The sequence below is a fragment of the Oratosquilla oratoria genome, chromosome 32, assembly GCF_046742065.1.
Source record: "Oratosquilla oratoria isolate Oo_2021 chromosome 32, ASM4674206v1, whole genome shotgun sequence".
Lineage (NCBI taxonomy): Eukaryota > Metazoa > Arthropoda > Malacostraca > Stomatopoda > Squillidae > Oratosquilla > Oratosquilla oratoria.
Window position 1 is genome coordinate 22,675,332 of NC_134808.1, and position 12,454 is coordinate 22,687,785.

At 39.8% G+C, this 12,454-nt stretch overlaps 1 protein-coding gene across 3 annotated transcripts in view; it reads right to left on the bottom strand.

Annotated features, from left to right (window-relative positions):
* Positions 1–575: 575 nt before the first annotated feature.
* LOC143041801 (uncharacterized) overlaps positions 576–12,454 on the bottom strand; it is a 118,908-nt gene continuing 107,029 nt past the window's right edge. For 2 of the 3 annotated variants that reach the window (XM_076213871.1, XM_076213873.1), the window contains 3 exons: positions 1,673–1,792; positions 1,286–1,464; positions 576–704 (listed from right to left, as the gene is read on the bottom strand). In XM_076213871.1, coding sequence (XP_076069986.1) covers positions 692–704; positions 1,286–1,464; positions 1,673–1,792 — 312 coding nt within the window. In that variant the 3' untranslated portion in view covers positions 576–691. Of the gene's footprint in view, positions 705–726; positions 1,465–1,672; positions 1,793–12,454 lie in introns of those variants that run through there. The other variant, XM_076213872.1, reaches the window with a different exon arrangement.

A 12,454-nucleotide genomic window follows, 5' to 3' on the forward strand; every position in this document is an offset into this window, starting at 1 on the left:
TTCACTCATTCTTCCCATATGATAAATTTCATCATTCTTTGATTAACCTACCTACCTGCTCTTTTCACCCACCCCTCTGCCAAATCTCCACATTTCTCCATCCTTCCTTGTCACCTGCACCATACTTTATCTTTAAATTCCAAATTTGTTCAGTAACATTCACACATCACCAGATATCTATTTTTCATGGCCTGTCACTTTTCTTTAATAATTCACCTCCACCCTCATTCCACGACCCCAAATTCTTGAAGCTCTCCGCTTCATCTCTCACCCTTTAAACTCATTCTCCAACCCACTACTACCCTCACCTCGTACATCTATTCACTTTACTGTTGACCACATCCATTTCCAGCTTTCTTCTCTTGTATACACTTTCATAATACATATACAACTTCAAGTACATTCTCTGACTCATCCATAAGCAGCATTTTCTTCAAACAAATGGTTCACTCTCTATCCTCACTTGCTATTTCCAAACCCCTGCCTAACACCCAAACCCCTCACCCCAACATTCACTTAATACATTTGTTATTTTTTGCAGACGTCCTGCAAGCTGACATAATATAGCTCCCATACAAATCTTGAGTGCAGGTCTTAACTTAAGCTTATAATGAAACAATTGTATGTTATATAGGACTTTATTACAAATATTTACAAGCAATATTTTTTTTTCTTTTATCCACTTATATCTTCAGGGTTGGTCACTGGAAAAAATGAGAAACATCATTTAATTTCTGTTTTAATGACTTAGAGATACACAATTTATTTGCCTAAATATCACATCGACCAGGTTTGGCTGCGCGAACAGCATTAGTACAAAGTAACCCAACAGAATGATGTAGTGACATGCCAGCATTACACCACCCAGGAAAGAAGGCCTTGCCCTGCTGGTCCAAGTAAGATGGCATCAACAGGAAGAGAAAAGCACAGGTGTGGCTTGACTATGTACAGTATAGCTGAGGTCCAGTGTCCAGTCAATGACCCAACACTTACAGTTACTTTGGTCTGTTAAATACATGGAATGGGCTAATCACTCACACTGAATGCAGAACCAAGCTTTCACAGTACATCTACCTTTCAGTAATCCTTTACCCTTTTATGCTCTGTGGAATTGTAATAAAAACCACTGCAAAGATTCATCTTAAATTAGCCAGTTATGTACCAATGTTTTAAAGTGTCAATTGCCGAAGTGTTGATGCAAAGAGTCAAGTGCTGCCACATTGTATCCAACAAGAGATGGCACTCTGGTTGGTTGGCAGGCATACCCGAGAGAGTATTCACTCACTATGCAGGTAAGAGGTCAAAGTCATCCGACACGTGAACCATAGGCACATGCAGGTCGTCTATCTGGGGACAGGAGTTGGCATCGCACAAGGCCAATTCCTTCATCTTCCATTCCCAGTCCATCCGTTGCACTGCATGAAGAGATTCTGCCTCATTGTGATGACGTAACACCATTGCTTCCTGTGTATGTGAATTGAATAAGGTTTACTTCTTTTCTTCAGTAGCATATATAATTTCAAGCAACAATCAATTCATTTACAAAATTATCATTCCTGTGCTGATATCTCATCTCATCAACTTTACTGTATGTTCTCATAATTTGTGGTGCTAACATGATATTTCCCCATGCTAAATTCAATAACTAATACACTCAAACTTCAAAACATACTTTAATTTTTTCCCATTTGTCGTCAACATCTTGCAGCCATGAAAGAAAATGTCGACCATTGTACCTAGACCTTGCATTCCGTTCCTTCTCTTCTTGTTCTGGAGTAGTAATATTATAAACCTGAAAACATTCATATTAAATTTAGATACTGAATTAAAAAAGTTACCTTTGAAAACTATAAATATCACCATCCTACATACAAAGGAGTGGCCCTCCAATAGCCTGGTTCTTCCTGCTTACTATACACTACTACTGCAGTATTCTATTTAGTTCAACTAGTTCCACTGTAATACTCAAACAAAAATGTCACCACGGTTGTTGAACATGATGGATTGGGTGGTGTGGGAAACAAACACTTGATGGGTACAGGAGCTGGGAGGTAAGAGTGGAGGGAAAAAGGAGTTGAGCAAGTTGTAGTCTCCAGATGATAATGCACTTTTAACAAGTCAGTAGAAAGATTGAAGCAGATAGTGACAGAGTTTGGGACACTATGTGAGAGGATCAATCAATCCATTGCCCCTGGCCTCTCTTGCAAAAGACCTGCAGCTTTCAAGAAACCAACAACAGCCTCTGGGTGAGACCATGGGTCACTTAAGAGATATTGTGTTGTTGTTGTTGTCGTTCCCTAGACTGTCTGTCCGAGCAGTCCCGTCTCCCCAAGGAATGCCATAGCCTCTTGGGGATCGGTACCACCTGCGTAGAGCCGGTGGCCAGGGGTAGTTGCTGCCGTTTGGCCCCCAACTCTTGGGGTTGGGGGGTGGTCCCACGACGTAGACGCTGCAGCTCCAGGATATTGTGTTGTTGTCTGGGGTTTGTTAGTATGGGGCATTGTAGTATGTGGTGTTCTGTGTCTTCTGTGTGGTGGTTGCATTTGGGGAAATTAGAATCTGAGGCCAGGCCTATTCTGGGTTGGTACTGTCTTACTGCTGGATGGTGTCCTAAGTACAGGTGTGTCAGTGTGGTTTGGTTCTTGTCATGTGTGGGAGGTTTTTCTCTGTGGGGCTTATATCTGGAGGTCTTTCATGAAGGGCCTGTTTAGTTATCTAAGTGTCTATGTGTTTCTTTGTGGGTATTTTGTGTGGCATACATGGTACATTGTTATAAATGTATGAGTAGTATGCTACTGGTATAGTCTTTTCTTTTTGTTACATTCTGTTGGTGGTGCTTATGAAATGTAGTGTGAAGGGTGTGTGTTTTTTACATTTCTGGTGTAAAATTGTATTACTATCATTTCCATGGGTGGATTTTGGTTTGTGTGTGTAGGTGTACAATAGGGGTGCCTTTGGTGCAACCTGTTATTACTTCTACTGCTCTTGTGTAGTGTCTGTAAATTGTGTTTATCTCGCTAATTGTTGGGAACCATGCTGTGAAGGCATAGTCAAGGTTAGTTCTTATGAAATTCTTGTATACATTTATTAGTTTCTCTTTGTTGTTCAAAGTTAGTGCTAGAGATTACAAAGGATTACAAAGGCAAAGCATGCCGACAGGAGACCTTTTGATCCATATCTAGGTCGGATGCAGAAAAAAAAAAAAAAAAAAAAAAAAAAAATCATATTAATTATAAATTAAAACTATAACAATGTAAATAACAATTAAAATACATAAATAAATGCATTGGTATAGTTGAATAACAAACAAACAGGTAAATAGTAAATGATAATAAATTGACATATAACTAATAATAAATGAAAATCAGACAGACAAATTATAACAAAACAAAAACAAATAATATAACATAAATTATAATAATTACAGCATCTTACTTAGGTATTTATCTAAATGATTCTTAAAGCTTCGAACTGAACTACATTGCACTACCTGTGCAGGAAGTTTATTCCATTCATTAACTACACGGTTGGCAAAGTTGTTTCTACCTACTTCCAAATTGAATCTATTTCCGGACAGTTTGAGACCATTGTTTCTTGTCTGATTCTCATTCAATGTGAAAATTTGGTCACTTTTGATGTTGTCAATTCCCTTTAAAATCTTAAAGACCTGTATCAAGTCACCTCTGAGTCTACGCTTTTTTAGGGAAAACAGATTCATGTGCTTAAGTCGATTTTCGTATGATTTATTTTTGATATTTGGAATCAGTTTTGTGGCTCGCCGTTGTACTTTTTCCAGTCTGTCAATGTCTTTAATGAGATTCGGTGACCATACGGAAACAGCATATTCCAAATGTGGACGAACTAACGATTTATATAGCTTGTTAATGAGTGATGGACTTTTGAAATCAAAAGATCGCGCAATCAATCCTAGAATCTTATTTGCTTTCTCAGAGGCTGAAATACACTGCTTGGATGATTTGAGGTCGTTACTGATAATTACGCCGAGATCTTTTTCACTATCCACTTTTGTTAACGAATTTCCAAATAACTTGTAATCGTACTTGCTGTTATTTTTACCTATGTGCATTACCTTGCATTTACTTGTGTTAAATTTCATTAGCCACTTTTCAGACCATTGCTGTAATTTATCTAAATCTTCTTGAATATCTAATTGGTTTGAGTGATCATTTGCCACTCCGCACAGTTTTGTATCATCAGCAAATTTGGAAACAGTAGATTTTAGTCCATGGTCTATATCATTTATATATACTATGAATAGAAGTGGCCCAAGAACGGAACCCTGAGGAACTCCACTTGCAACACTTTTCCATCCAGAAGTTTTTCCATTTAAAACAACTCTCTGTTTTCGACCTTTCAACCAATTACTAGTCCAACCTAATAGGCTACCACTTATTCCATGCAAAGCTAATTTAGTAAGTAGTCTTTCGTGTGGGACGGTATCAAAAGCTTTTGCAAAGTCTAGATATATTAAATCTATATTGTTTCTTTTGTCATAATTCGAGACAACTGTGTTGTAGAATTCGAGTAAGTTAGTCACGCAAGAACGTTTCCGTCTGAAACCATGTTGGCTATCATTTATCAAACGGTTACTTTCTAAATGATATTCGATAGCATCTCTGATGATAGTTTCCATTATTTTTCCTACGATCGAAGTCAAACTAATAGGCCTATAGTTATTTGGTTTCTTTTTGTCACCTTTTTTGAATATGGGAGTAACGTTAGCTAGCTTCCATTCTCTTGGGACATCTCCGGATATGATGGATTTCTTGAAAATAATTTCTAATGGAACAACAATCTCATTTTTCATTTCCTTTAAGATTCTTGGATGCCAACCGTCAGGCCCTGGTGTTTTATTAACTTTGAGTTTGTCTATACACCTTTTAATTGTTTCTTTTGTTATATTTACCGTAGTGAGTAAGTTTACCCCAGACTTTTCACAGGTTTCAGTTTGGAATTCACTTTGAGGTGTTTCGTTTACGAATACCGAGCTAAAATAATTGTTTAAGAGATTACACATTCCTTCATTTGAATATTCAAGTTGACCGTCAGCAGATAATAGTGGACCAATGTGATTCCTAACAACCTTTTTATCTCTAATGTAACTATAGAATTCTTTGGGATTCTCTTTGGATTTCTCAGCGATGTTCATTTCGTATTGTCGTTTTCTTTTTCTTATTGTCTTTTTTAAATCTCTCTGTATTGATACATAACTTTCATAGTCATTAGATGCACCTGAGCACTTATATTTCTTATAAGCCTGTCTCTTTTTAGCAATACTTTTTTCAGTTTCTTTGTCGAGCCACTTTGGGCGAGCCTGATTTGGGGGACGTCTGTCCTTAAAAGGAATGTAAGTTTGAATCATCTTAGTGAGCGTATTTTGAAATATTTCCCACATCTGATCTACAGGCCTTTCGTTTAATTTTTCCTCCCAATCTGTAAGCTGAAGCTCCTGACGTAGTTCTATGAACTGAGCTTTACTGAAATCGGGTATTTTAGAAGCACAAGTATCTATTCTAAAATTGTTTAGGAGTTTGAATCTGACTAAGTTGTGATCGCTATTTGCAACAGATTCACCGACTTCTACATCAGTTGCCATGCTTTCGCGGCTAGTGATCAATAAATCGAGTAAGTTTCCATATCTTGTGGGCTCTTTTACATGCTGAATTAAGTAATTGTCACCAAGAAAATCAATCAAGCGACTACCTATATGGCCATGTTCAAGGGTCATCCAATCAATGTCAGTAAAATTGAAATCACCCATTATCAATAAATCCCGGTTGCAGAAACTAGACAGTTCTTGAAATAACAGTTTGTCGTCTGCTAATGATAATGTCTTTGGCCTATATATTACACCTATATTCATTTTTTGTCCATTTGTTTGGGTTAACTCAACCCACAAACTGTCATATGCATCCTGTTTCACTTTCTCTAAAACACAAGCATGAACATTGTTTTTAACGTACAATAGAACACCCCCACCTTTCTTGTGGTTTCTATCCTGATGAAAATGTTTAAATCCCGCAATATTAAATTCAGCTTCGAACTCTGTACCATTTAACCATGTCTCAGTTATTCCTATCATATCGAGATTTTCGCTTTTGACATACGCCTGTATTTCTTGAAATTTGTTCCTAATACTACGAGCATTAAAGTACATAGTTTTAAGAAACTCCTGATTATTTCTTTTTGACACATTTTGAGTTTCAATGTCATGTCTTATATTATCATTTTGTTTTTTATTTATGCCTTGCTCTATATTATTATTATTTGGTCCTTCATTGACATTCAATGCCTCATTAACATTTCTCCTATCAAAATTAACATTTCCCCCATCACGGACATCTGGTCGATTACGGTCATCCGATCTATTTTGTACATTTTGTCCCCCTACGTCACCGTGATTCACGCCGGCCTCCCGTCGTTCAGTGACATTATGTCCGGCATCCCTTTCTAAAATTATATGGGTTTTAACAAGTTTGTTTTCTTGTTGATTTTTGCTGTCAGGTCTTTGATACATGGGGTGAAAGTCATATTAGATTCAAATGTCAGGCCTAGAAATTTTGGTTCCTCCAAAGGAAAGATTTGGTCATTTAATTTGACAAAAGGGTAATTTATTCTATTCATGGTTGTCTGGAGTATCTGTTGATTTCTGGGGTGAAGCTTCCATTCTGTTGAATTTTGAGTCATTTCTCCACTTTGTTCAAGTAGGCTTGGGTGTTATTTTGTACTTATTGTTCCGAGTTATTAGTGTGAGAGGAGAATGTTGAAAGTAAATGTGAGCAAAATCAAGGTGATTATAGTAGGAGAGGCAAGTTTACAAGCATAAAGGATGAAGGAAATGGTGATATTAAGTATTTACAGTCACATGAAGTAGGGAATAGAGAAAAAGCAGAGATAAATTATAGACAAAGGGAATTAAATAAAGGTCTGGAAGCAATAAAAAGGGTAATGAGAAATAGGTATCTGGTATGGAGCAGAGAAGAATGGAGGAAGAAACAGAGTCTAAATGTGTTTGAGATGTACGGTGGAGGTTATGAGGATGGGAAGAGTGAAAGAGGTGAGGGAGAGACCAGGCAGATGGGTTGATCAAAGAATACTGGGATGGTTGGGGCATATTGAAAGAATGAGAGAAGATGACCAAAAAGTGAAAAGACAGTGGTGAACAGACTATACTTTATGGGAAGATTGAGAATGATGTGGATGGACAGAAAGGGGCAATACATATAAGAGGAATGTTGAGATGGGAGGGTTGTGACCAAAAGATAGGTGTATGTGGCAAGGTCTGACGCTTTGTTGAAACCGACCAAATCTGAGTGAAACCTGCAAACCAGAGAAACCAGCTAATATATACACATAAAATGTGTTTAAATCTTGAAATAACAAGCTACTCACTCTTGGTTTCACTCAGCTTTCCAAAAATGTGATCCTTTTTGGCCTAACCGCCTTGGTTCATGGGACACTGACCAGTTCTTTTGATACCCACAAACCACACAAAACCACTGCCTTGGTTCGGGAGATATTGACCAGTTTTGTGATACCCACAAACTGCACAAAGGCCACTATCTTGAAAAACCCTTACCCTAACCTAACCTCACCATTAGAAAAAACAGGTCAAACTACATATACTTAGCAAGTTTCAGGAAGCTATGACAACATGAAGTGGAGAGTTTTGGTGGGTTTCACTGGGTTTTGCCAGTTCTGATAAAACATCTGACAGTGAGTAGCATGGTTATGAATGAATAAATTAACATGGCCCAGAGAGATTGCTTCTTGTCTGCTCTCTAAATTCTCAAGTGATCTCTGCCCCATCCCCACTGTTGAGGAGGTGGGGAGTGGCTCTGTATTCACCTAGTTGTACTATATGGGAAGGGAGCTATGTTCATGGTGACCCGTCTTTGTATCTTTCAGCATCGTTTTTTCTTAAAATCTTGAATAGTGTTTGCACACACTGTTTCTTTGTCTAATTTGTTCCAAGTATCTATCACTCTGTGGGAAGCTTTTTTTTTTTTTCCAGATATCTTCTTTAATTATCTTTTTTGAGTTTCTTTTCGTGTCCTCTTTTTTTTCCATTGTCCCATTTCAATCAATCATTTTTGTCTAAGATTTCCATTCCCTTCATAATTCTATAGATAGTAGGTCTCCTCTTTCCCTTCTTTGTTCCAGAGTTGGTAATTCTAATTTGGACAGTCTTTGTTCATATGTCATTTTGGAAAGAGTTGGTGCCAGTTTTGTTGTTGCTCTTTGTATTCTTTCTAATTTTTATATTCTTTTTGGTACTAGGTGTCCATAGTGTTGCTGCATACTCGAGTTTTGGTCTTATTAATGTAGTTAAAAAAAAATCATCATTTCCTCGTCCAAATAGACAAATACCACTTTTATTGACCTCAATAAATTGTAGATTTCTCCGACTATTTTATTAATATGCTTGTCCGGTGTCATATTTTTGCTGATCATCACTCCAAAGTCTTTTTCAGAGTTTACTTTTTTTACCTCTTCATCAATTCTAATCTCTCCATATTCTGTTTTTACTTTTTCCAAATTCCAGGTAGAGGTTAAATAGATCAAATTTTTGTGGTAAGACATACAGTATGTGCGAAAGCTATAGGAAAAGGTAAGGATGTTTTTTGGGCTTTTTTGGATCTGGAAAAGGCTTATGACAGGATAGACAGGAAGGCACTGTGGGAGGTCTTGCAGATATACGGGATAAGAGGAAAGCTTCTAGTTCTCAAGAGTTTTTACGCGAGTAGTAGAGCATGATCCAATTGATGGAGTGGTTGGGAAGTGTGGAGTTCCAGGAAAGAATCGTGGTGGAGAGTAGATGGTGGAAATGTGTCTAGAAAGAGAGTAGATGGTGGAAATGTGTCCAGAAAGAGAGTTGATGATGGCAGATACAGTGTTTTGGAAGAAAGTCAAGCATATGTACACATGGGGGAGGGTGATGGATGGGGGGGGGGTGGATAGAGCGTTGGTGGATTATGTAGTGGTAAATAGGATTATGATAGGAAGAGTTAAGGATGTACATGTGCTGGGGGGAGAGGGTGGGGGAATATCAGATCATTTTTTGGTGGAGGGTAAGTTGAGAGTGGGGGATGGATGGAGAAAGAGGAGAGGGACACAAGGTGGGGAGGTGCTTGGAGTGAACTCTTTAAATGAAAAGGAAAAGGAGTACAAGAAGCTGAAGGAGTGGGAGGGAGTGAAGTATAAAGTAAGAGCTAGTAGTGGAGGAGGAGTGGGGATGGTTCAAGGAGGGAGTCACAAAGTGTGCAAAGATGGTGTGTGGAACAAGAAGGACAAGAGGAAATAGAAGGAAGGGTAGTGAATGGTGGGATGAGAAAACAAAGAAGGTTGGAGAAGAGAAGAAGCAAGCTTTCACAGATTGGTTACAAAATAGGATGAGGGAGTCATATGAGAGGTACAAAGAAAAGAGAAGTAAAGCAAAAGGTAAAGGAGGCAAAGAGGAGAGCAGATGTGAAATGGGGTACGAGTATGACAGAAAATTTTGAAAGTAAAAAAAAAATGTTTTGGAAAGAAATTAAGAGAGGAAGAGGAGGCGAATCAAGTAAAGAAAAGGTAAAAGGTGCAGATGGAGAGATGATAATGGAAGAGAAGGCAGTAAGGGGAAGATGGGCAGAATATTTTAGGGAGTTGCTTAATGTGAAGGAGGATAGGGAGGGAAAGATAGCTGCAGTGGGAAATGCTAAGAAAATGACCGTGATGAGTGAGGAAAATGGAGGAGAAATAAGGAAGGATGAAGTGAAGGCAGTTGTTAAGATGATGAAAGCAGGTAAGGCACCTGGTCTGGATGGATGCCATGCAGAATGTCTAATTGCAGGAGGTACAGTGATGGTGGACTGGCTGGTGAGGTTATTTAATGTTTGCTGGAGAGAGGGTAGAGTGCTGGAGGAATGGAAGAGTGCCTGTATAGTTACACTTTACAAGGGAAAAGGGGACAAGTGTGAATGTAGTAGTTTCAGAGGGATTAGCTTGTTAAGTGTAGTTGGGAAGGCTTATGGGAGGATCTTGATTGAGAGGATTAGGAGAGGAACAGAGGGAGTAATTGGTGAGAAACAGTGTTGATTTAGGACGGGTAGAGGTTGTGTAGATCAAATTTTTGTGGCGAGACAGATTTGTGAGAAAGCTATAGGAAAGGGGAAGGATGTTTTTTGGACTTTTATGGATCTGGAAAAGGCTTACAACAGGGTAGACAGAAACGCACTGAGGGAGGTTTTGAGGATTTACGGGATAGGAGGAAAGCTTCTAGGAGCTGTCAAGAGTTTTTATGAGGGTAGTAGAGCTTGTGTCAGGATTAGAAATGGAGAGAGTGAGTGGTTCGAGGTAAAGGTGGGACTTCGTCAAGGATGCGTTATGTCACCCTGACTGTTCAACTTATACATGGATGGGGTGGTGCGAGAGGTAAATGCAAGGGTAGTGGGTCAGGGATTGGAGATGGTTAAAGAAAATGGAGAAAAGTGGGAGGTGAGCCAGCTGTTGTTTGCGGACGACACTGCGCTTGTGGCAGGATCGGAGGAGGAATTGAGGAAGTTGGTGACAGAGATTTGGAGAGTGTGTGATAGAAGAAAGCTAAAGATAAATGTGGGTAAAGTAAGGTGATGAGATGTACAAGGGGTGAAAGTGGCAGTAGACTGGAAGTGAGCATTAAGGGAGAGCAACTGGAGGAAGTGGATAGTTTTAGATACTTGGGTGCAAATGTGTCAGGGAAACGTGGAGTGAAAGTGGAGGTAGAATGTAGATTGAGAGAAGCGAGTAAAGCCTTGGTGGATTAAAAAGTGTAATGAGGAATAGACATTTGGGAATGGATGCTAGGAGACTGGATGAAGGTGTAATTGTGCCAACAGCACTGTATGGGGCAGAAACATGGAACATAAGAGAGGAAGAGAAGGAGTTTGAATGTATTTGAGATGAGGTGTCTGAGAAGTATGATGGGGGTTACTAGGCTAGAGTGAGAAATGAGGTGAGGAGGAGAACAGGGCTGGAAAGGGAGTTGGGAGATAGGGTTGATGAAAGAGTATTAGGATGGTTTGGACACATGGAAAGAATGAGAGAAGACAGACTAGTAAAAGAGGTATGGAAGGCAGATGTGGAGGGAGTGAACATGAGGGGACGTCCTAGGATGAGGTGGATGGATGGGGTGAAGGGGGCTTTGGGGAAGAGGGGAATGTTTGTTGAGGAAGGACGGGAGAGGACAGAAGACAGGGGTGAATGGAGAATGGTTGTATATGGATGATGTTGTTTTATGCATGGGGGGGGGGGTGTTGCCGATTTAATGAAGTGGCCTTGCTGTGGATGTGCTGTGTCTTGCGACACTGCTTCTGACCCAGGGCAGTGGACAAGGTGCAGGGATGACCCGTCATCCAGGAGGTGCTAAGATAAGAGGGAGGGTGGAGAGGTGTGGAGTGTATTCAGGGATGGAATGGGTGGGAGTGATTTTATGCCTTTTCCTTTTTGGCTACCTCCCTTGTAAGGGGGAAAAAGCCTTGGTATATGTATGTATGTAGTAGAGCATGTGTCAGGATTAGAAATGGAGAGAGTGAGTGGTTCGAGGTAAAGGTGGAACTACGTCAGGGATGTGCTATGTCGCCCTGGCTGTTCAACTTGTACATGGATGGGATAGTGCGAGGGGTAAATGCAAGAGTGGTGGGTCAGGGATTGGAGATGTTTAAAGAAAATGGAGAAAAGTGGGAGGTGAGCCAGTTGTTGTTTGTGGACGACACTGCACTTGTACCAGGATCAGAGGAGGGACTGAGGAAGTTGGTGACAGAGTTTGGGAGAGTGTGTGAAAGAAGAAACTTGAAGATAAATGTGGGCAAAAGTAAGGTGATGAGATGTACATGAGGAGAGAGTGACAGCAGGCTGGAAGTGAGCATTAACCCCTTCCATACGGTGCCGCACACGTAGGCGTCATGAGGAGCAAGTGGATTCGCGACGCTGCCATATCGGCGTCTTGATTATATTTATTGTAGTCGCCCCTGTGTTTTTACCTTCTCCCAAATGCGCCCTGAATCCCATTCTCTGTGGTTTTCAAAATTCGCGGGTGAAAGAGAGAACGATTGATATAAGCGGTGACTATATTTTATGATGCGAGTATTATTACGACACGTCATACGGCTGGCATTGGCTGCTGCCCGCGAGATTTAAGTCCCGTACCGAAGTGGTTAAGGATGAGAGACTGGAGGAATTGGATAGTTTTAGATACTTGGGTGCGAATGTGGCAGGAAAGGGAGGAGTGGGGGTAAAGGTAGAGTGTAGATTTAGAGAAGTGAGTAAATGCCTTGGTGGATTAAAAAGTGTAATGAGAAATAGACATTTGGGAATGGATGCTAAGAGGAGGTTATATAAAGGAGTGATTGTGCCAACAGCACTGTACGGGGCAGAAACATGGAACATAAGAGAGGAAGAGAGAAGGAGTTTGAAT